This window comes from Parambassis ranga, chromosome 9, assembly GCF_900634625.1.
Source record: "Parambassis ranga chromosome 9, fParRan2.1, whole genome shotgun sequence".
Lineage (NCBI taxonomy): Eukaryota > Metazoa > Chordata > Actinopteri > Ambassidae > Parambassis > Parambassis ranga.
The window spans coordinates 13128388-13151420 of NC_041030.1; the positions used below are offsets into that span (position 1 = coordinate 13128388).

At 39.2% G+C, this 23033-nt stretch overlaps 4 protein-coding genes across 6 annotated transcripts; 1 reads left to right on the forward strand and 3 right to left on the reverse strand.

Annotated features, from left to right (window-relative positions):
- The first annotated feature begins 24 nt into the window (after nucleotides 1-24).
- naa35 (N-alpha-acetyltransferase 35, NatC auxiliary subunit) lies at nucleotides 25-7674 on the forward strand. 2 transcript variants are annotated; one of them, XM_028413701.1, is made up of 23 exons: nucleotides 25-144; nucleotides 1413-1541; nucleotides 1636-1669; nucleotides 1884-1998; nucleotides 2114-2188; nucleotides 2465-2632; nucleotides 2913-2979; nucleotides 3076-3119; nucleotides 3218-3268; nucleotides 3613-3696; nucleotides 4088-4202; nucleotides 4576-4754; nucleotides 4895-4954; nucleotides 5093-5199; nucleotides 5446-5512; nucleotides 5697-5795; nucleotides 5871-6049; nucleotides 6144-6280; nucleotides 6367-6434; nucleotides 6507-6647; nucleotides 6755-6877; nucleotides 7047-7127; nucleotides 7279-7338. In XM_028413701.1, the coding sequence occupies exons 2-23, from the start codon at nucleotides 1421-1423 to the stop codon at nucleotides 7336-7338; spliced, it is 2175 nt and encodes a 724-aa protein (XP_028269502.1). In that variant the 5' UTR covers nucleotides 25-144; nucleotides 1413-1420. The 2 variants fall into 2 exon arrangements, with proteins under 2 accessions (XP_028269502.1, XP_028269501.1); XM_028413700.1 differs by lacking the exon at nucleotides 25-144 and having other exon boundaries at nucleotides 1421-1541; nucleotides 7279-7674.
- A 628-nt stretch (nucleotides 7675-8302) lies between these two features.
- On the reverse strand, nucleotides 8303-9910 carry LOC114440827 (trypsin II-P29-like). The gene is made up of 6 exons (XM_028413363.1): nucleotides 9860-9910; nucleotides 9519-9554; nucleotides 9217-9379; nucleotides 8851-9149; nucleotides 8636-8766; nucleotides 8303-8550 (listed from the first exon to the last, which is right to left on the reverse strand). The coding sequence occupies exons 1-6, from the start codon at nucleotides 9894-9896 to the stop codon at nucleotides 8401-8403; spliced, it is 816 nt and encodes a 271-aa protein (XP_028269164.1). The 5' UTR covers nucleotides 9897-9910; the 3' UTR covers nucleotides 8303-8400.
- A 1539-nt stretch (nucleotides 9911-11449) lies between these two features.
- golm1 (golgi membrane protein 1) lies at nucleotides 11450-18090 on the reverse strand. 2 transcript variants are annotated; one of them, XM_028413361.1, is made up of 11 exons: nucleotides 17897-18090; nucleotides 16769-16910; nucleotides 16498-16677; nucleotides 16310-16364; nucleotides 16098-16200; nucleotides 15849-15972; nucleotides 15610-15769; nucleotides 15294-15515; nucleotides 15002-15163; nucleotides 14800-14898; nucleotides 11450-13136 (listed from the first exon to the last, which is right to left on the reverse strand). In XM_028413361.1, the coding sequence occupies exons 2-10, from the start codon at nucleotides 16895-16897 to the stop codon at nucleotides 14801-14803; spliced, it is 1233 nt and encodes a 410-aa protein (XP_028269162.1). In that variant the 5' UTR covers nucleotides 16898-16910; nucleotides 17897-18090; the 3' UTR covers nucleotides 11450-13136; nucleotide 14800. The 2 variants fall into 2 exon arrangements, with proteins under 2 accessions (XP_028269162.1, XP_028269161.1); XM_028413360.1 differs by having other exon boundaries at nucleotides 15610-15772.
- Nucleotides 18091-18882: 792 nt separating this feature from the next.
- gtf2h2 (general transcription factor IIH, polypeptide 2) lies at nucleotides 18883-22926 on the reverse strand. Its single transcript, XM_028413362.1, has 15 exons — nucleotides 22854-22926; nucleotides 21980-22068; nucleotides 21832-21909; nucleotides 21713-21749; nucleotides 21502-21588; nucleotides 21365-21415; nucleotides 21216-21270; nucleotides 20770-20875; nucleotides 20592-20682; nucleotides 20285-20480; nucleotides 20112-20175; nucleotides 19913-20016; nucleotides 19718-19820; nucleotides 19600-19639; nucleotides 18883-19382 (listed from the first exon to the last, which is right to left on the reverse strand). The coding sequence occupies exons 2-15, from the start codon at nucleotides 22033-22035 to the stop codon at nucleotides 19272-19274; spliced, it is 1179 nt and encodes a 392-aa protein (XP_028269163.1). The 5' UTR covers nucleotides 22036-22068; nucleotides 22854-22926; the 3' UTR covers nucleotides 18883-19271.
- Between the last annotated feature and the right edge of the window lie 107 nt (nucleotides 22927-23033).

Sequence of the window (23033 nt, forward strand, 5' to 3'; positions counted from 1 at the left end):
AGATTTAAAGCCACAAGCAGACTATGGATCTCCAACATAACTCCTAACTACATTTCCCATGTCTCTGACGTCAAACGTATGCGCCAGCTTTTACAGTCCTCGAAGGGATCTTCATTAGCTACATGGTTAATACAAAATACTAAGGTAGGTGCTGTTTTACAACGACAATATGACCTTGGAACAACAATATTTGTTTTTCTGTACATGATTAAACTATATGAAACCTCTTAAATGTCCAGAATAACGTTTTGTTTTCTGGAAACATCCATTGTGGGGAACGTTAGCTTGTTTTCACACGGTATTATATGCTAGCTAATTTGACGTTGGCGATAGATTGCTAATGTAATATATATTCTGAGGTCTTGCAACTTTGTAAACAACCTTAATGTTTAATGTATTCGTTTTAAACACTAAACTGTAGCATGATCTAATGGTACTGTTGTTAGCAGTACCAGAAAACAAAATAAGCAGCCAAGACAGTTACTCTCATGTATTTTAATTTTTTTATTCATATGCATGCAGTGTATTATCTGACCTATATTTACAGTTTTTAGAAAAGTTTATATTGTTTACGTATAGCATCGCGTGTCTATTATGTACTGTACTTTTAACATCATTATATACGTAAACATGTCTCCATGAATTAACTGACAAATAAAGCAACAGCAAAGCAGTTAACCTTTTCTGTTTTTGAATCCCCTTTAGTTATAACCTTACTGATGAAGGCTGATACTATGCAGTGCACTCAAGGGTTTCATTTACTCCTTTTTTGCCTATGACTTAAGCTTCTTAAGACAGCTGACAGGTCATGATGTTAATCCTCCATTGTTGCCCTAGATCATAATATACAGTCTTCAGACTTCCACGAGTCAATGCCTAGTATAAACAAAACAGTGTAAAGGTTTAAAAGAACCTGTAGGAAATGGATGCTCATTAATCAATTCGGTTTTTTTTCTGTCTGTAATGAGTTATTTTTTTTAACTAAAATATGACAAGGGTTATAAGGGGTCATAATTACTGTATACTGTATAACTACAACAACTATGACTGCTCAGTAGAATACAAATAGAAATAAAACTTTGGACCAAGCTGTGCCCATTACTGTGCATGTTAAAGTTTGATCTGCCAGCTGGGACTTTGTATACTAACCTTTGAAAGGTCTGGTAGATAAGGTTACATGGCTGTTTTATTAGTTAAATAAAAAAATATACAGTCCATGCTATGAAACAAAGTGAGATTTGTAGGTTGAGTTAAATGTTCATGTTCATGCTGTTGAGTTCATATTGCCTTACTGTGTTCAAAATAAATAAGTAAGCATAATTTCCCAACTTAAATATGTAAATATTTGTTGTAAAGGTTAATGTTTTTCAACGGTTTACCCCTGTGTCCTGGGTCTTTGTGTCTGTTTTTAGTAGTCACCATGGTGATGAAGTCAGCAGTTGAGGATGATGATACTGGCTGGGGGCTGGGCATCCCAGAAAAGATGAAGAACAATGCAAACTGGGTTGACATTACACATGAATTTAAGGGTGCCTGCAAAGGTAAAGTCTCTGCTAGTGACTGTGAGTCATGTGCATACAGTAATAAAACGGAGTGATGTTGTCTCTAACCTGTTTTCATCCTTTATTGATGCAGAATTGAACCTAGGAGAGTTGCTTCATGACAAACTGTAAGTATAACAGTGTTGTGTTTTATTAAAGGGACAGTTCACTGAAAATACAAACAAGATATCATCTTGTAGTTTACTATAAGATGATATCTTATATCAGCTTAACAAATCTGTAAAGTTCTCATGTCCCAAAGTAAAACATAACAACACAGGGATCAAATATTTGACACTTACACATACAACACAGATACTAAGCTTTTGCTTTGTGATATAGGTTTGGCCTGTTTGAGGCCATGTCAGCTATAGAGATGATGGATCCTAAGATGGATGCAGGAATGATTGGAAACCAAGTCAACAGAAAAGTGCTTAATTTTGAACAAGCTATTAAGGTGAGGATATTTCATTGACAGACAGTGAACATTAGGTCAATCACCTAGCTGAATGTGCTGCACATTCCCCTACCATGACTAAATAATTTGTGATACTCTCTTGTGTTTATACCAGGAAGGTGCAATCAAAGTCAAAGACCTTAGTCTTCCTGAGCTGATCGGCATCATAGACACATGTTTCTGTTGTTTGGTGAGTTTGTTATGTTTGTTTTTTCCCCTGCCCTCCACAGGGATGTTTAAAAGTGTGTACAGAGGTGGCATAAATTCACTGGCTTTGGAAAGGAGTGTTGCTCGAAAACATAAAATATTTGATACTTAGGAGAAATAATATTATTATGAAGGAGTCTTCAAACATTTTTGTCATACGGTTTTAGCCGTTTTACAGTGTTTAAACACTTACTTGATGCCCTGAAAAGTCTCTTAAAACCCACTATCTGTGTGTTTATGCTTTTGTGTGTATGTACAGATAACATGGCTGGAGGGTCACTCCCTGGCCCAGACTGTGTTCACCTGCCTTTACGTCCATAACCCTGACCTGATTGAGGAACCAGCCCTCAAAGCTTTTGCGCTGGGCATGTTGAAGGTGTGCGACATTGCCAGAGAGAAAGTCAACAAGGCTGCTGTTTTTGAAGAGGTGAGCAGGCAGTCTCACAGTGTGTGTGTGTATGTCTGTTGTAATTCTATGAATTTCTGGTCAGACCCTGAACTGACAGGATACAATCTGGGTGGGAATGTGAAAAGGCCTTGTTACGCCCTCATACTGTGGTTCCCTCAGGCTGTAGAAGGCCTGAAGCTCTCCTTAAATTAACAAAGTTTTCTTAAAGGAAGGGTTGGTGGAAGTTAATTAAAGGGTTGTCATGCATCTAAATATTTGAAATAAATGAACAAATTTGCATTTGCATTTTTTTCTGTAGGAAGACTTCCAGGCCATGACCTATGGCTTCAAGATGGCAAATAATGTCACAGACCTGCGAGTGACAGGTATGAGTGCAATTAATAAAATCTGCAACACCACATCCATACTATTAAAACTTGTAGTATGAGAAGTTATCATCCCTCTCTTATGCATTCATTCAGGTATGCTGAAAGATGTGGAGGATGAGTTACAGAGAAAAGTTAAGGTATTTGCTCACAGTCATGGCAATTTCAATGAAATATGCATGATATAAATGCAGTTCTTTAGATTAAAATGCTTATTGCTCATCTTCTACTTTCTCAGAGCACACGCAGTCGACAGGGTGAGCAGCGTAATCCAGAGGTTGAGCGGGAGGTATGTTCGATTATCCATCCTTGTGTTTTGAGTTGTCAGTTTTTAGCTATATACTTGTCAAACACTCATGGCTACAGTTTCACCATAAACAGACAAGGAGGAAGTAAGAAATCACATTCAGCAGTCTGCCTGTATAATTTGTTTACTATCTCCTGTCTGTCACTCTGAGAGTCAAATGACCTTAAGAGACTCTGTTTTGGAATCTTTAGTACAGCAGTGATGATAACGAAAGGGGTCAAAACAAAAATAGTTTACTGTTTGTAATTTATTTTTCCTTAACAGACTAGTTTGGAAATATGTGTATTAATAGCTCTGCACTGTTCTTCCATGCTTTATATGTCCAGCATCAACAGTGCCTGGCACTTTTCAATAGAATCAAGTTCACACGCCTTCTACTGACCGCACTGATCGCCTTTACAAAGAAAGAGGTAATGCACAGACATACACATGCAAAACATCTGACAATGGGAGATTCCGTAGCTGCTGCATAACTTAATAAACTGAAAAGTAGTGCTCTATAGTACATTGTAATGTGTCCAAAAGGACGTATAAGTGTATATTGTGTTATGCTATACATAACACAATATACACTTATACGTCCAAAAGGACGTATAAGTGTATATTGTGTTATGTATAGTTTTTATCTTCCCTTTTATATCTTAAGCTAAACCTACAGCATATGATATGTGTGATATTAAACTATATTTATTTACAAAGTGACACCTAATGTGGCAACTAAAATAACTATAAAGCAGATATGTTTCTTGTTGTGCACTTAAAAGCGCTTCTTTGTGTTCTTTGTGGTTTTATTTTTATCAGACCAGCTCAGTGGGTGAGGCCCAGAAGCTTGTGGCTCAGGCAGCTGACCTGTTATCACCCATTCATTCCAGTATTCAGCATGGCATCCAGTCACAAAACGACACCACTAAAGGAGGTAACACACACTTTTAAGCCATTAAGTTAAGCACATAGTTTGGCTTGAGCTTACATGCTAACAGCTCTAACAAAGTACACACCTACGGTTCAGTTTATAAAAAGCAAGTCTCACACATACATGAAATTGTGCAATCTATTTTAGCATGCTTGTGTTCCAGTTATCCAGTTAGTTCATCGCCATGGCAGCCCACTGTAGAGAGTTACAATACAGTGCACACCACTTCCACCACAATAAATACCCACACAGAGACCTTAAAATGTTATTTTTTAATCTTCTTCCTACAAAATTAGTTTGAGCCAAACTTTTTGTCAAGATGACTTTGAATTCAAAAATGTCCATTGTTATTTGTTTTCTTCAATGTGTGCTGCAGACCACCCCATTATGATGGGCTTTGAGCCCCTTGTCAACCAGAGACTGTTGCCACCTACCTTTCCTCGCTACGCCAAGATTATTAAGAGAGAAGATATGGTGGCCTATTTCAGCAAGCTTATAGAACGTATCAAGACTGTTTGTGATGTGATCAACACCACCAACCTACACGGCATACTGGTAAACACATTATGGCCACCCACCAATAATTTAGCTTTTATTTATTAGTGATGTTACAAAGGGTCTTGCATGGACACGTAAATCTCATGCAAACACTTTGCTTATATATATTATAAATGATGACATTGTTGCTTCACCAGGACTTCTTCTGTGAATTCAGTGAGCAGTCTCCATGTGTGCTGTCCCGGTCTCTTCTCCAGGTACATTTTATAAACAACATTTTGCCACTGTTTTCTGATGCCCATACAGTCACTCTTTAAAATGTAATGTTTTATGCAGCCCGTTTATATGCATGTATTTTAAGTATTTTCGTGATTATTTCTTTTGTTTAATTTTAGACAACCTTCCTGATAGATAATAAAAAAGTGTTTGGAACCCACCTAATGCAGGACATGATTAAAGACGCTCTACGGTACTTTGTCAGCCCCCCTGTCCTCTCCTACAAGTGAGTCCATTTTTAATCATTTGGGTTGTTCTAGTTAGTGATTGATTTGAAGCACTTTTTTATATTGAGTGAGCTCATCATATACAATTGTTGTGATGTATGTGTCTGGTGCCTCTAAACAAATGTAATTTGTTTACAGTTAAACAAACAAGCAAATTATGATAGACTATGTTACAAAAGAACAGCCAAGCCTGAGCTGTCTTGAGCTTACTGAGCACTTGTGTGTCCGTGTGTACTTCTCTTCAGATGTTGTTTGTTCAACAACCACCAAGCCAAGGACTACATTGACTCCTTTGTTACACACTGCTCCAGGGTATGTTACATTTAAAGTAAATCAAAGTAAATCTGGACCATCTGTCAGTATCTGCTGGGTTGTGAAATATGAATGGATCACTTTGACGAGCCCATAGTGTGGCTTTTAGTGAATAATTTAGGAGGAGAGATGCATCTACTTTTTGTTGTTTTGTTGAAAAATATGTGTGTTTATGACTTCACAGCCATTCTGCAGCCTCATCCAGATCCACGGACACAACCGAGCTCGGCAGAGAGACAAGCTGGGACATATTCTTGAAGAGTTTGCCACTCTGCAGGATGAGGTACTGCAGCTGTTCTATCTGCAAACTTCACTGTGGTTCTCTGCCACCTATACTGAGGACCTCTGTTTTCTACAGGCAGAGAAGGTGGATGCAGCCCTGCATAGCTTACTGATGAAACTTGAGCCTCAGCGACAGCATCTAGCCTGTCTTGGCACCTGGATCCTCTACCATAACCTGAGGATTATGATCCAGTACCTGCTGAGTGGCTTTGAGCTGGAGCTTTACAGCATGCACGAATACTATTACATCTACTGGTAAGAGCACACGTTTGTCCTATTATTACTAAACTACTATTTATTCCTTCACAAGTGTTTTTTGCTTATGTAAATTGTTTGTTCCTAACTGCAGGTACCTATCGGAGTTCCTTTATGCATGGCTGATGTCCACTCTGAGCAGAGCAGACTCATCTCAGATGGCAGAAGAGCGGATTCAGGAGGAGCAACTGAAGGGACGCAGCAGTAAAAAGACCAAGAAGAAGAAGAAAGGTTGCAGAATGATTCTTCTATCCTGTGGTACACTAGATGTGATGTCTTATCTAAAGAGCGGATGCTGATGTTATGTTGTTTTGCAGTTCGCCCTCTCAGTAAGGAGATTACCATGAGTCAAGCATACCAGAACATGTGTGCTGGCATGTACAAGGTAAAAATGAACCAATCCTTCTTCCACCCATTTTTGATTCACCAAGATGTAACACTCTGTCCCTCTTTTCAGACCATGGTAGCTTTGGATATGGATGGGAAGGTGCGAAAGCCTCAGTTTGAACTGGACAGTGAGCAGGTCCGCTATGAGCATCGCTTCGCCCCCTTTAACAGTGTGGTTACGCCCCCACCTGTGCACTACATCCAGTTCAAGGTACTGTTGCTGTAATGTTGGGTTTGAATTTGTTTTTTTATTTTTGTGCCTTCTTATTCTTGTGCCCTTTCACCTCCTCACACTGCTTCTCTTTTTGTCGGTTCCAGGAGATGTCTGATCTGAAGAAGTACAATCCTCCACCCGGCTCTGCGGACCTCTACATGGCAGCCAGCAAACACTTTCAGCAGGCCAAGCTCATTCTAGAAAATGTGCCCAGTCCAGACCCCGAGGTAAAATACATAAAATTAAGAGTTCACTTTTATATTTATTTTAACATCTACTTGTGTATTTCCTGGCTGGTCCATTGTGTGGCAGCAGTTAGCTTCTGGCTACAGTTTTACCTTCAGACGCTTGATGGGTTTAGGTGGTGACAATACTTTTCCTGCTTATTGATTACAGGTGAACCGTATACTGAAGGTGGCCAAACCCAATATTGTAGTTATGAAGCTTCTGGCAGGAGGACATAAGAAGGAGACCAAGGTAACACACTTGTATTATGTATTATGAATTTGTGGTCACATAGTGTTTTTGCTTTTAGCTACCAATAAAAGAAAAAAAAAGCTAATTCTGAAAATAAGGCCTCATCCTCACGTGGTGTCTCTTGTAAAACACCAAATGTCTGCATCCCTAGGTGCTGCCGGAGTTTGACTTCTCAGCTCACAAGTACTTCCCTGTGGTTAAAATTATTTGACGCTGCCCTACACCGCAAGATGACAGTTTTCCCTCAGCTGAATAAGTGTGCAATTGCCCTGCCCTAGTCCTTGTCTGATTCTTTTTTTTCACCCAAATGAGACCAGAGAACCCACAACTGGACCTAAAAGAGTAACAATATCCACATCTGCATCTGTAAAAGTTTGAGTGTGTGTCTGTGTGTGTGTGTTTGCGGGTGTGTGTGTGTGCGCACATCAAAGACAAGCCAAGGTGCTTTTGTGCGAAGAACTGGCAGATGGAAGTCTTGTCAAAGATTGAAAAAAATGCTGTAATGACAATGGGTGCATATCATTAAACAATGAAAATTTTCTATCTATCTGTGTGTTTATCTTAAATGACTGCAGTGTCTGGCATCCAAAACACAAACACAACAAAACTTTACACATAAATACTGAAAAAGTTGAACTGCTTGTGTGAGGGGTTAATTTCATATAACCTTAGGCCACCATATTCTCAGTCCTATGAGTTTTGTATGCCATCAGTCCTAAAACCTGACAATTTGCAGCAAACAAAATAGACACAATGAGAAGAAGTAGTTATACCAGGAGTTGGTGAAGATCTACAAGCATGCACAAAATGCTTCTTATAATACTGCTGAGCTTAAAAAAATAAATAAATGTTCATAATTTTTAATAATTTAAACAGTTGTGGTACTGAGTGCAGCCCATGTGAGAACATACTGAGCTCCAGTGTGATCAATAGCAGCATATATAAAGACAGTGATGTGCCATTCACGTGACAACCGTCTGACATTATGAGCTGTATTAAAAGAATGTTTGGCCTGAATGTGGTTAAACTGTTATGAAAATTAGATATCTGTCATTCAAATATACCTTAAAGATCAGATAACACAGGAAGTCGGTGCAAGCATGTCATTTTATTCAATTAAAGAAACAGAAAGCAGATCTTTAAATATTATTTATAACCCCATGTTTTAGACGGTTTGGACAGGAGATAAATCTTTGATGTAGTTTTTCAGTTTTATTTTTAAAGATTGTATTTTTTTATTCTTAATGTTTTTAAGGAACATTTAATAATTTACTCATGAATATTTCTGCATAGTTTGATCAATCCACTCCCTGTAGTGACAGATATCCAGCATCACTATGTGGCTTGCACACTTATCAGCAGGGTTGTTTAAAATAATTCCATGTAAGACGTTGTTGTACTCCACAGCTGTACCCGCATCACCCTGGCAGACAGAGAGGAGTTAGTGGGATTATTCAAAATATTTGATGAAGAGTAAAGAAAGAAGAAGTAATAAACAGGTTGCTTACATAGCAGACATCCACACCAGCTTTAAAGGCACACATGGTGGTTGTGGCATCGCTGTGGTAGCCAAAACTAACTTTCTGATTCTCATCACAAGCTACAGTCTCTGCGTTGGCACATTTCAATTCATCAGCCTCTGAGGATCCAAAACAAAACATTAGAAAAGTGATTTATGTTTTATAAAATCTGAATCCACAGTTTCTGAGTAAGTGTGCCTCACTTTTCATAGTGCTTGCTTTGCTGGCCCCCCAGCCTCCAATTCTAACTTGATGTTTTTCCTCCGGTTTGGTACAACCAACAGGAGGAAGCTGGATGGTGGGAAGTGAAGCTGACATGTCTTCATTCAGTTTGATAAGCATAATGTAATGGGAAAGACTCCCTTCACTGAATGTAAACTGCTGTGGGATTTCAATGGTCTGCTCATATTTAGAAGCTCCAAACATAGACTTTGCGAAAGACCAAGCTTTCTTAAAAGAGGACACATCCTTGATGTTCACGCCGAGTTTCACTTTGACTCTCCTGCAAGGAAAAAGAGGGTCACTATCTAACAGCACACATTAGATAAAATCCAGTAGCTGTTCCTTACTGATTTGCACAGTGTGCGGCTGTGATGACCCAGCGGGTGTTAAGCAGAGCGCCTCCGCAGGACTTCCCTCCCTGAACAGACTCTATCTCGACATGGTACTGTCTTTCCATGTCACAGTTCTTACTCCCAAGCACCCTCTTCTCAATGGCCCTAGATGCATCTCCTGACACGTGGAAAAAGATTAGACATTGGCTGAATTTCTATACAATTAGTATAGTATAATTAATCAGAAATATTGAATAGTATGCCAGTTGTACTAGCTATGACGAAAGTTACAATTTGTAATATGCAAGTCAGTTTACCTTTTTCAGCAACTGCTGCAGAGCACTGCATGTGACCTGCAAGGAGAAACACATGAAGCATTATAAGATAATAACAGAGTGGAATTTTGTTGTGTCTCATCATCATCCACAGGGTCACAGGCTATCACTTACCAAGCGGCAGGGTACGCCCTGGGGAGGTTGTCATGGCAACAACAAACTATTTTATTCACAATCCTTAAATAATGCTAAAACAAGGGCTCAACGGTTAACGCAAAGTGTAATGTTGTGTGTCCCAGTTGATTGCATCTTGCAGGAAAAAGTAGAATTAAGCATTTGCAGGTCAGCTTGAAAATCTGAGTAACTGAGCAAGAAGAACTCACCTGCCAGCAGCAAAACGATCACAAAGCTGAGCTTCATCGTGGTCCCTTTGGATGTGGATAAAGTCAGGTGAATGACTGAAGCCTGATGCTTCACCTTTTTATAATCAGATTTTTGCTCATAACATAGGCGGCCCTCAGCACACACCGCACAGCTCTGTCATACTTGTTATGGTAGTGAAATGAACCGTTAGGGTGGGACGAGCAGAAAAGGGTGTCAGAATACTGTGCAGGATTTTTCACACTCGCACATATGAGTTAATAAAGAGATGTGCAAGAGACAGGCCAAAGCACCTTCAGCGACGTTGCATACAGCAAAATTGTGAGATGTATGTACTTAATTATTATATATTAATAATTATAAGAATTCTCAAATGAATGTAATGATTTGTTCATTTTTCAAGAAGAAAATGTGTAAATGTGTTTGTTTTTAATTGAATGTTTTGACATTAAAATGTTTTTATAGAAACATATCAATGTGCTATCTATAATGTAGATATTAAATATAAAACTATAGATATATAGTTATAAATCTTTTGTTGATCATCACATTTCTGAAGTCGTTCTCTAGGTAACTGCCATATGAAGCAGTTTTAGATTATGGATTTTATTACATATAACAAATATGAATCTTTTCATTTTCCAGGACGTGTTCGCACAGCATGGCTGCACAAGTCTAAAGAGGCATTAACACAGAAAAACATATTTTTAAGCTGATGACTTAAGTGTAGTGTGTGTGTACCTGTAGGTAAGACCGAAGCTCTGACACTGTGATGTCACAGGAACTCTGGCATCAAACTATTTCAATAATGTTTTATAATTTAACTATATATGTGAATCATCTTTAAGTAAAATGTGCTCCTGTCAGATTTTTGTCTTCCTTTTTTGTTTGATATAGAAACGCAACATTGTTAGTGTTTATTAATGTAAGTCTGAAGACATTACTTTGTCTTTGCACGTCATGATAACTGTAGCATTGTGAAAACTCTGATGTTTATCAACTTCAACGCTTCACACAAAGAGTCATTCATGCAAACGCTTTAGAACAAAGCAGTCCTGCAAGGCTACTGGTTCACATTTGACTGCTTATTTCCATGTGTTAAGAAATATCATCAAACTGGACAGTCAAGGTGTGTGGAATATGTTCTCTTAAAGCCTTTTTTATAAATGCTTTTATGTGTTGGGAAAGCTATAAGTGGTCATCCGTTTTGTGATAATGTTATTAAAAAAAACTGGAAACTTTACAGTTGAAACAAAAAAACTTTTATTTGATTCTCTATTAATAAACACTAGAATTATTTAAACCTTTTGCAAATTTGTTCAGCAGTTCAGAATTAAATTAAAAACATGTTATCAAATTAAACCAATGAAAGGTTCGTAGCTAAACATTATAAAAATCCAACATCTTTCTTTTCAGATACACATAGTTATTCAAGAAAATGGGACTTTTTACACAAGCAGGCAGACAAAGCAGTCCAGGCTGTGCAGAGTAACAGACAGCAATACAATTACATAATTTAAAAAACAGATCTGTTGAGATATTATATATATATATATATATATATATATATATATATATATATATATATATATATATATATATAAAAACTGGAGAAAAAGGCAGATGAACAGATTCAGAAAAAGAAACTCCTCCTTTCAACAAGGGGTTTCCCCTTCAATCCGCCTCTAGCCTATCATGGATCTCTATTTAAGCTTCCTTCTTAACAATGATGGTACAGTTCCTTTGACATAACATACATAAATAATAAAATAAGTTAACTTATCACTGGTTAGTTAAACTCTCTCTGGTAAACTGGAGCATTTGTTTGGTTTGCGTTGCTTATTCTGCATCTGGATGAGCATTTTGTAAGAACACAAAACTTGTTATGCCAGTCAAACTGGAAAAGGAAATTACAACAAGTCGATTTTTGGAAAGAAAAGTATGTGTTAACAATTACGTGGAACGTTCAAGTTGTAAAAATGTCATCTTCCTTCGTATAGTTCAGACAACATAAGGCAGGGACTTTGACAAGGGTGTATGTACCCACAATTTTCCTGTAGCTATTCTCTGTGAGCTGGAGGTCTTGACACACAGTAAAACCCGTTTTGTGTTTTAACAGCCTACTTCATAGTGAAATTCCAGATAGGCAAATAACAGCATTCAAGGAAGATAACTTCACTACATCAGGATGAACTACTGATGATATTACCCAAAGCATTATGAAAATGATGCTGATTGCAATTCCAGAAGCATTTGTTCACTCATATCTCAACATACAGCAGAATACCTGGAAAATAACATAACTCGTCTCTCCTGTACAGAAGGCAACACAAACAAAATTCAGATATCCAGATATAAATCCAAACTGACCTTTTGTTATTTCTACAGCATATTATTTTTTTCTCAACCAGTTTAGTGCAGCTTTAACCTTTTAGACCAACTACTGAATAGTTCGCACCCACTGGCTTGCAGAAGCTGTACAGTAAACCACACTGTTCCTGCTTAAAGGAACAGTCCTTCAAAATGTTACAGAAAAAAAACAAAACAAGCAAAACCTGGTGTGTACAGAACTGGTAAGGCATGTGTCAAAATATAATGAAATTGTGATCTGTAAATATTATCCACGTCTTCCCAGTGTTCTTTTCATGGTGGTTTTAGTACCATTGTTTGCTGTATACATTCAATCTTGAGATACTGACAGCACGGTAAAGCCTGACAACGCTGCATCAGCGAGTAAACGTGAATTTGTCTTGATTTTGCAGCACATGGACTGAATAAGCGTTTCTTTCACAGCATTTTGGCAACAAAAATAACAATGACAGCAAATTCCTTCATTGACTGAAGGTATGAAAATCTGCAATTGAGTGACAATAAATAGATCTGACCATTGACTTAAGGCTTTGTTTAAGATGCTGTTGAACCTCTGAGGCTCCACTGCAGAGCCCTCTGATAGAGGAGTTCTGTCACTGGAATCACTCAGATCTCTTAAACTTTTTACACTATTTCACTTCTTGTAACCCAGTTAGAGTCTGCACATAATCTACCAGTTGTTAAAGGAGGGAACATAACACATCAGCACTCAAACTCTCCTCGTTTCCAGCCATGTTTACACCAATTTCAAGCTAGTGTCAGGTCCTGAGATGTCATGAGTTAAAATATTTTTTTAAGAAAAGTTCTAAATATTGGGTAATGAGAAAACCTGTGTGATGCTGTTGTGCTGTGGTGTAACAGGTCCTGATTCTCTAATGTAGTGTGCAGGATCCCTCTCTTACACCAGCCCTGTAACAGAAAACACATTGTGTTAATAACACATTTCTCAATTGCTTAATATGTGATGATGTTAAAAATCTGAAACAATTTTCAGTGCTCTTTACACAGAAACAAAAGATATAGGCTTTTCAGATATGACAACAACAGCACACCTCAGCCTGCCTGGAGATTTTGTTACTACTCTGACTTTCCACTTGAATAAAGATGACTATTATGACAGTTGTGCACTGTCGGGTCAACCTGACAATTAAAGGTAGGGTAGGAGATTTTGAAAACTCAGTGAGAGTCAGCTGATTTTGAAAGTAAACACACGTCCCTTTCTCGCGGAGCTCACCGTGAAGCCATGCCTCCCAACCAGTCGGGCATCATGCACGTACCTCTCCGATGCGCGCAGAGCAGGAAGAGAGTGACAACCAGCCAATACTCCGCGCAGGTGCGCCTTGTAGGATTGGCTGATGTTTTTAGCGTTTTATAGCTTCTACAGATGATTCATATTCTTCGTTTTAAAGCGGAACTGACTAACTAATCAGTTGCTATCGGATTGTAAAGAGAAGTTACACTTATTTAACAAAAAGTGCATCAGAAGGAAATCTCATTAAGGATGGTCCTCTGACACCCGAGGCTCCAACACATGCGCGGTAGCTCATGAAGCAATTGTTTCGAACCGCTGTGCCGAGGCTTGCTTCGGTCACGTGGCTAGTGACGGTTGAACCACTTCAGTGACGTTTGAAGCAGTTGAGTGCTTCGAACGGCATACGAGTCATGTGATTGAATCGGGTTGTGAATCGCTTGGTGGGATCGAGTGTGTTCAGGGATATAACTATATATCAATATATAGTAATAGATCAATCAGTTAGATATTGAAATATATTAGCTACATTGATACTTTTATCGGTTTGATTGCTGCAAAGCAATCGAACTCTTGAGATTCTTTAAATATGAGTTAAATATATTACTTAGATGCAAACGATTCACATTTATTTTTTTATTATTTATATCTAAGAATTTCATAGCATTAAACTCAGTTAATCGCAAATATGTCATTGTGTACATTTTAGTAGAAGAAAAGTTATTGATCACGTTTCTCTTGCATGTGTGTGTGTGGAGGACCTCGTGCTGATTCGCGTATCATAAGTTTTGAACTCGGAACCTCTCGCACCCAAACCGACAATGATTCCCCTACACCACCATCCAGCTTCGTTCTCCGCCGCAAATGCTTTAATTGTGTTAAACATTTTAATCGGATTCATCATGATGTTTGATTAGCCCTAATTATTATGTATTCACTTCAAATGTAACTTTGTAACAATTGTGTGCAGTGAAACTGAAAGTTTAATGTATTTTATTGTGTCAACCATTCAACCAGGTAGTGTAGTCGAACGAGGCTGCACGGAGATTCAAATCCCAAACAATCCATGAACCAATAACACACACCGCAATGCATTTTATTCACCACTAGATGTCCTACTCGAGCTACTGTGTCAATGAAGCCTTGAGTAATGAACCTTTTTCTTGAATCAGGTGTCGAAGCTTCAACAAAGCCTCGAAAACCCATCACTAAATCTCATACCCTACCTTTAAACATCTTTAGTGGAGCTAGAAGATGACCTGAAATATAAGGAAGCACCCGAATACTAGTGAGGAAGCCATCAGCTTGTGTTTCAGTACTTACTTTAGATTTGAGCCAGCTCAGCTTGTTTGTCTGCTTCAAACTCTCCTTCGTTGTCATCATCCCCATTGTAGTCAGCCAGCTCCTCCTCCATGTCCTTATCTATGAAGCAATATTGTGGTAATATAACACACATATAGCAGCTCATGTTAATGCCATTTCATGTGTGTTCAGTTTCATCATATATGTAAATGTATACACACACCTATGTTTTCAGGCTGCTTATTCTGCTGCTGTTTTTCCAAATCAACTCCGCCCACTATTTGTTCCTCTCCATCGTACTCTTCTGGTTCGAGTTTCTGATCAACAGGAGTCTCATCTACTTTCCCTTGTTCAATCAGCATGCCTTCAATCCCAGGATCAGCTTCTGAAAAACCAAACTGCTGGTTTAGTTTTGTACAAATTTCACAGCTTCTTTATATGTTGGCTGGGTGTAAAGCAATGTAATAAGAGTGTGCCATGTGTTTACATGCTCCAGGTCTCTCCAATTTCTTTACCTTCTGTCTGAACACCTTCTTCATGAGCATCCATCACCTCCATGTCTTTATTCTCAGTCAGATTATTCTTCAAAGGTTTACTGGCCTCTGCATCACTCTGTTCTGTTTTGACAGCTCCCTCAGGTGGAGGCAAAATGTCTTGCTTGACTGTAGTAGCTGACGGAACAGACTCTACTTTAGAGAGGTCCTTTGTTGGAGGCAGTGCCACTGGGGCATTGGGACCTGGAAAAACAACAAGTCAGGATGTACATGTAGTTTATATACCAGTGTGTTAGTGTTTTATTTGAGCAGACTGGGCTGTTAGTTGTCTCTTTACCTTTGTCTACAACAATTTCATTGGTCAGCAGTTCAGCTGGTTCTTTTACTTTGGGCTCAGAGGGGTGCGGTGTGTGGCTTACAGCCGTTGCTTTTTGAACTCCATCAGAGGCAGTGTTGACTGGTCCATCCTCCTTTACAGACGCACTAACTGTGTTTTCCTGCTGAGTAGTAGACACAAATCAGAGGCTAAAAATTTTTTACCAGCTTTTCACATGGTTCAGATGGAAATCAACTTACATGTGAGGGGACAACTGGAGGTGGGATGAGCTTCTCCATTTTCTTCTGAACTTCAAGTTTAGCAGCTGCTACTCTTTCATCACACAGTTCCTTCTGGGACAGGACCTGGGAGTGACAATGGGTCCTACACAAACACACACATACCAGGAATATTGACAATAATGGCATGGGTGGCAATCCATGTACTACATGCGAAGTTGAATGAAGTAAATGTAAATAAAATTTAACAAGTCATCATCAGAGTCTTACATGTCATAGGTGAGTTTATTGTTAAGCGTGTTGATGTTGCTTTGGCAACTCTGCAGCTCCTTCTGAACCTTTCCCACGTCGTCATTGAGCTGATTCAGCTGACCTACAATACACACACAGATACACAAATGAGACATAATGAGACACATAAGGAAGGAAATGTGCAGTTTGGTTGTTTAGAATGCAATTTTTAAGAAAGAGAGGTATAAAACCTTTCAGTTCCTGTATGGTTTTGGTACTGGAGGAGATGTTCTGCTCCAATGCAGCCTAGAAGCAAAAACACAGCATCTATCAGCACTCACAGATGCTTTACAGTCATTTCAAATCTTGATCATCTTATGGCTTTACTTTACAGCCAAGAGAATAGCACAGTATGCATTCCAGTGGAGACTATGTGCACCTTCTCTTGGGTGCAAGTTTCCTGAGCTTCCTCTAGCTGTCTTTTGTAGAAGCTTTCTATGTGGTTGATTTGCTCCTTCTGCCTCTGAATTTCCCCCTGGAACTCATTCTTCTTCATTTCTACCACTCCTCGTTCTGCTGCTCCACGTCGTACTTGGCCCTCCAACTCATACAGCTTAGTCTGCATTACACACAAACATAAGCATTTGCATTGTTCACTGTGGTTAGAAAGAACACACACACACACACAGCACACACAGAGATTAACCTACCTGTAACTCTAGGTTGCGTGAGCTGGACACCCAGTAGTTAAAGCCCAACACCAAAATACAGGCAATAAGAGCGGCAATCAAAAGAGGGGGGGATCTTCCTCCACGACGCCCGTTCCCCAGCCCACCCATTGCTGTTGACAGACTACACACACACAAAACAATTAATTAACTATATAAACCACATTTATATGAGGCTCATTAGGAGTCAGCAGGTGATTTGATTTTTGCAGATCTGTTTATGATCAGATGAGTAAGAAGAAGCAGTAAGCAACTTCTGCTTGTATGAAGAGACACAGAACCAGTGTGCCTAGTGTCATCAAACCCACAAAATACTGAGCACCAACACAATTCATCAATTTCATTGTTAACAAATTACAATTATTTCTATATGTAAATATCTTACAATTACTTTTCAGGAATATTTATCACACTTGACCAGAGAAAAGTATTTGAAAATCTAAAGTAGTATGTTTGCAGGTCAACAATTGGATATTGTCATCTCTGCTGAAATGCACACACATAATCAACGATCTACACTATAATACTTTACTTGTAAAGCATCATTGACTTGTGGTGGCAAATGTGCATTCCGTCAGCTTTTAATAACTCATACCCATCAATTAGGAATAAGGGAGTTGTACAAATGATGCAGAATTATTTAGATGCTTTAATGAGAGCTTTCCTGTCACGTAGCAACAGATTACAGCAAACGGTGGCCAAACGAAGTCAACCTCAGCTCAAGATCTCAAACAGCCCGTGAGTAAGAAACATGCGGCGTCTGCTGCGCAATCACAGCAAAGACACTGTACATTTACTGTGTTTGTTAGTAACACACACCCTGGGTAACACTAAACAGCTAGCCTAAATGCTTCCTCGAATGATCGATCCACCGAATACAGTGAGCCGCGCCCACAACAACTTCAACGACCGTAAATTACTCGTACAAGACGGTCTTAAAATATAAAAAAAATTAACCCAACAAATTTCAAATTCCGAGTTGAGCTGATGCCTAATGCCACCGGTGTTGCTACGTCGCAGGCTAGCGCTAACGTCTTTGGCAGCAGAGATTCTTCCCAGTTGCTACTAGCTTTAAGTCAGCTAATGTTAGCAAGCAAGCCATGTACTCACCCGGTATATTCACGAGTCAGAAAATACAACCAAAAAAGATTAGGCCCAGTTTATAAATTAATACTTGTAGATAAGGTTTTGCGTTTATATATGCGTTTTTTCAACACAGTTAACAGCGCACGAACGCAAGTTTCTTAGCTCGTATCCATTGTTGTCATACAGCCTGCGCGTTCAGTGCTCTGACTGACTGGTGCTGCCTTTGCTTGCCGTACAAAAAAACTGAATTTTTCGGCGAGAGCGTCCAGTGACAAGTTAAATATATATTTAAAAAAACAGATTTAGTGCCCTGTGTACTGATGTCTTGATGCCTGAGATTGGCTGAGATTGGCTTTTACATTGAAATTATGCTACACTGTCAGTTGAACCCGTTTTTGCCCTTTTTTGACGTATTATGCCGAGTTTTGCATACATGTCGGTGTTGTGCCAAAATGCTTGCATCCAAGCAGCTTCATCAGAACTGATGAAGCTGCTTGGATGAGCAGCGAAACGTCTTCTAGAAAACTCTACAAGTCCAGACGCCTTGCTTCAATCTTCTCTACGTATGATGACCTGGATGACTGAGAATCTTCATCAACATGTTGTTGTGATCGTTTTTCTGAGTGCAGAGACTCAACCTTCCAGACACAGGTGTTTTTTATTCTACAATCACCTGACACACGTCAACTGCACTCAGGTGATCTCCATTTCACTAATTGTGACACTGCTGATATCAACTAGCTGGACCTCTGTTGGGTTAGCTCAGTCACTTTAAAGGGGGTTTATATTTTTATATTATAGAAATATGTCACTATATTTTTGTAATTAATTTACATTAGTTTTGGTTATTATGCAATTTCCTGTCAAAAAAAAAACAAAATATTGACCAGGATTTCATGTATAACAGCAACAAAGGGGGAAAATCCTAAGGGGATGATATTTTTTATAGGTAGGTTTTTTTCCCATTAAATGAAAACTAGTCATTCACAACATACGGCAGGTAAAGCAAATTAAGTACAAAAATCTGTTTATTGTGTCGTATCACAGTATAACTATGGTACAAAACTGTTCAGTCAATGCACAAACTATTTTTTAGTGCCAGCTCTTTTAGAACAGCTCAGCAGTAGCAACAGCGCTGTCTGCAGCAGATTCACCCTCACTTTGGATCAACTGATATGTTCCTGTGTTTTTCCTGCCAATCAACAAATCAGAGCCTTTCAAAAATGTCCTTTTGGAGGGACTACTGGCAGTCTGTGAGCATCATTCCCCCTCCTCCTTTTGAAGGTGGACAAAACTAAGAGAACGGACATCCAGTAATAATTGCTGGATGTACAGGTAAATACAAAAAACACGACTTCTCAGCCAGTCTCAGTCTTGGTGGGACAGGTGCCTCTCAGCTTCAAGGAGCCGTCTGACTGTGAATACAGCAAGGGCAGCAGTGCAGCGAGTCATGAATGAAGAGATCACACTCCACACAGAAAACACTGCGGCACGACGGACAGGTGAATATCTATAAGCCCGGAGAGAGAGAAAGAGACGGTAGATAAATAAAACTGGAGAGCGAGAGAGACCACTACAGCACCAGGAGACCTCATTATAACTGGACTTGTAGCTCATTGGCATAGCAACCAAGACTTTGGATCATCATCCAATGATGTAATTTAATAGTGCATTGTAGCTGAAAGATTATAAGACCATTGATGTTCTATCAAATCAGAGATTCTTACACTTTTGTCCTTTAGGTCCCCTTCGCATGCTTGACAGAATCTGAAACCAAACCACAACACAATTAAAAATACACAGCTGTACACTATATATGTGTGTGTGAGAGTGTCTCAGAGGTACCCATTTCCTTGGAGCTCCTCCACAGGACTCTCTATAAAGGCTTGAAGTGGGAAGAGGTGGTGGAAGGACCTTGCCAGATGAGGGGCAGACACCAGAGTCAAACCTTGGAGACAATACACACAGACCAGTCTGATACACAGTAATCACAATGCAATCTAACACACAGTGACTAAATCCCCTCCTATAAATACATACCACAGACTTTACACTCTACAGGAAGCTCTGTGTACTTGGCGTGACACTGCGGACAGAAGTATCCTCCCAGAGACAGACCCGGGCCACTGCTGCTGTCCAGGTGACTGGGAGACACACACAAACAGCAGCATTACAAATACAATTCACTACAGTACACATAAGGGGTAAAACAGTGTAGATCATACAGTTTTCAACTTACGACATGCTGAATGAAGGTTTGGCATCCTGGTCATTTAGAGAGGTAACTGTGTGCTGAGGGAAACCTGAACAGGAGACACATGAAGGGGGTTTGAGCAACAGCTGATCATTGCAGATTTATGGTGTAATCTGGATCTGGTTTATTATAAGTGAAGGAAACATGCATATACTGACCCATGCGTATTAGAGAGCACTCAGATGAGGAGCTGGCTGGAGGAGGTTTGACATGCAGCATCAGCAGCTCTTTAAAGTGACTCTCATCTAGGATCACATGGTAGGAGCCACCTGTCTCCCTGGTCAACGTTGTACACACCCGGACCTCTGCTGATAAGCCAATTACTGACACCCTCACCTTTAGAGACTTCAGAGTCTGACCAAGGAGGAACACAGGGATACATAGCACAGGATTACTTTTACATCAAACGTAAACTATGTGAGCATTGGTGATTCAGCACCACTGAAAAAAAAGGTCCGTCTTTACCTTGATCAGCTCATAGATGTTGGCTGGGTCACAAGTGGTGAGGCTGCTGAGGATTATTAGGATCTCCCGGCTTGTATGTCCAGGCATATGCCTTCATACAGAGAGAAACAGCAGCTGAGTAACATTAGCTCACACTCACACAGAGGCCAATCCAAAACATGGATGATGCTGAACCTACTTGAGCGTCTGTATGGCCAGGTTGAGAGAGTTGTATAGGGATGGCTCTCCCACACATGTTGTGTTTACAGTTTTCTTCAGAGCAGCAATGTGCTTCTTTGGATTTCCTGGTGGTAAAAAAAACATGTGAAAGAAAATTAAAGCTACACAAGGTGACTTCACAGTAATCATTTGACATATTTTAGCACCTAGGATACACCGTACTAGTATGTTTTAACACAGAAACGTTGCTGTCAGTAACTTTGCTTTCACTCCATTCTATGTCAGTTTCAGCCTACTGGTTTAAGTTTTTTCTGTTTCTTTTGGAAATCTTGGAGACATTATTTAGACACCTATGGGTGATTTCGCAAAAGGTTCATTTTTATATATTGTCTATCTTTAAAGATTCATTTTAAAGCACTGTTTTAAGCATTACACTGAAGGCCAATCACTTCACATAATCCTCACCTGCCAGGTCAGTCAGCTTCTCAGCCCTTTTGTTTTTTGTAGTAATAATACCCACCTAAAAAATATGACACATTTAAATGTACAGTCTCCGGCAGCACAGTTAAATAATGTAAAGAACTTTAATTTGTTTACAGAACCTCTAGATATACCTGGCTGATGGGGTTTTGGTCAAAATACTCATCAACAAAAGTTTCCATCAGCTAAAAAGGAAAACAGAGAGGAGCTAGTGCTTAATGCAGATAATCATAACATACAGCTACTGGTGTGAAGCGATGGGTCTATTTACCTTTAGAGTAGAGGTGAGGCGGTTTGGTTTTAAGTCCTGGTCATCCATACTTCGTGAACAGTCAATCACCACATAGAGGTGGCGCATCTAGAGACAGGACATACATACTTTGACTGACATATAAGAAAGTACCGGTAATGTAGTGTCTAACATAATATAACCCTTCAGGTTACAGTTACTTAATAAAGCACAAGGTTCTGTAGGTTCTCACCATCCCAAGCCTCACTTGTCCATGGCTCTCTATCACTCTATAACCAAAGAAGAGTGAGTTGAAAATGCAATTTTCTTATCTTTCATAAAGGAGCAGATGTGTGTCATGTCCATACACACCTTTTCCTTTTGGACTGGTACAGGATGTCTTCCACTGTGGCTTTGAGTGAGCCAGATTCGTCCTCCTTCAGCACCTCCCTGTAAGACAATACATGCATTCAACATGTGGCATCAAAAGACAGCACTTTGAGTCTTTAAATAGTCTTACCATGTTCTCTCATAGCCCCCTTCCCAGCGCTTGGCTCTCTCTGGCTCTTCATCCATTGTGTCTGCTGGTCAGAAATTCAACTGATGTTCCTAGAATGGAAGTGCAGAACAAATAAGCATTTCACATTTACTTTTCAATTTGCTGCACTAAGCAACTATAAAAGACCCTAAGGATGTCTGGCTTTTCTGTTTTTATCCCTCCAGATACAGTTCTCTTTTATCTAGTGCTTCCCAAATAAATCAGTTTAAACTAATGTAATGTCTGTGAGGTAATTATCATGATTAAAATAGTACTATACAGTTCTCAAATATCAGGTTCTCCCTGTTTCATTCCTAAGTGACTACTGCATTTTTTAATACAGCAACTACTAGAAAACGAGGAACTTTTGACTGTGTTTACATGTACACCAATATCCACGTTGGTATGTCTTTTCCTGGTTGTGATCATGTCCAGGATACAGTGTTATATAAAGCATGGATGTTCTTGTTGTCCATATCTCTGCATATCATTACAATACCCAGGTTTCTAACCATCGGTGTACAGCAGAGGACGTTCAGAAAGCATTTTGTTTACATACACGTTTACCCTGGTTTTTGTTAACAAAAGATTTCATATTCACGTTTTTGAAACCAGGACACAGACTGAACCAGAAACATGAATGGTTCAATGGTTGCAAACAGTAACTAAGCTAAATCGCTCTACGTTTCCCTCAGCTAGCTAGCTAAGAGTTCTGCTAATAAGTGGTATTACTGTGTTTTTTAATACTTTATTGCAAACATGAGTCAACGTATGACAAGTAGTATATAGTTCATATCGTATTATTTTGTGATACAGTTAGACAACTATGAAAGCTGAAAAATAACAACAACAATACCGGTGAGACGCTGGCCAGTTGGTGCAACAGAAATTTTCTTCCGGAGGGAAACAGAGGCAAAAGTCTTATTCTGACAATGGTTCCAGCAGGCTAGAAGCAGCAAAGATGCGATGTCGCCTTCTAGAGGCCATTTTTATTATTATTTATTAAACACTAATAAACATTAAGCTTCGAATGGTT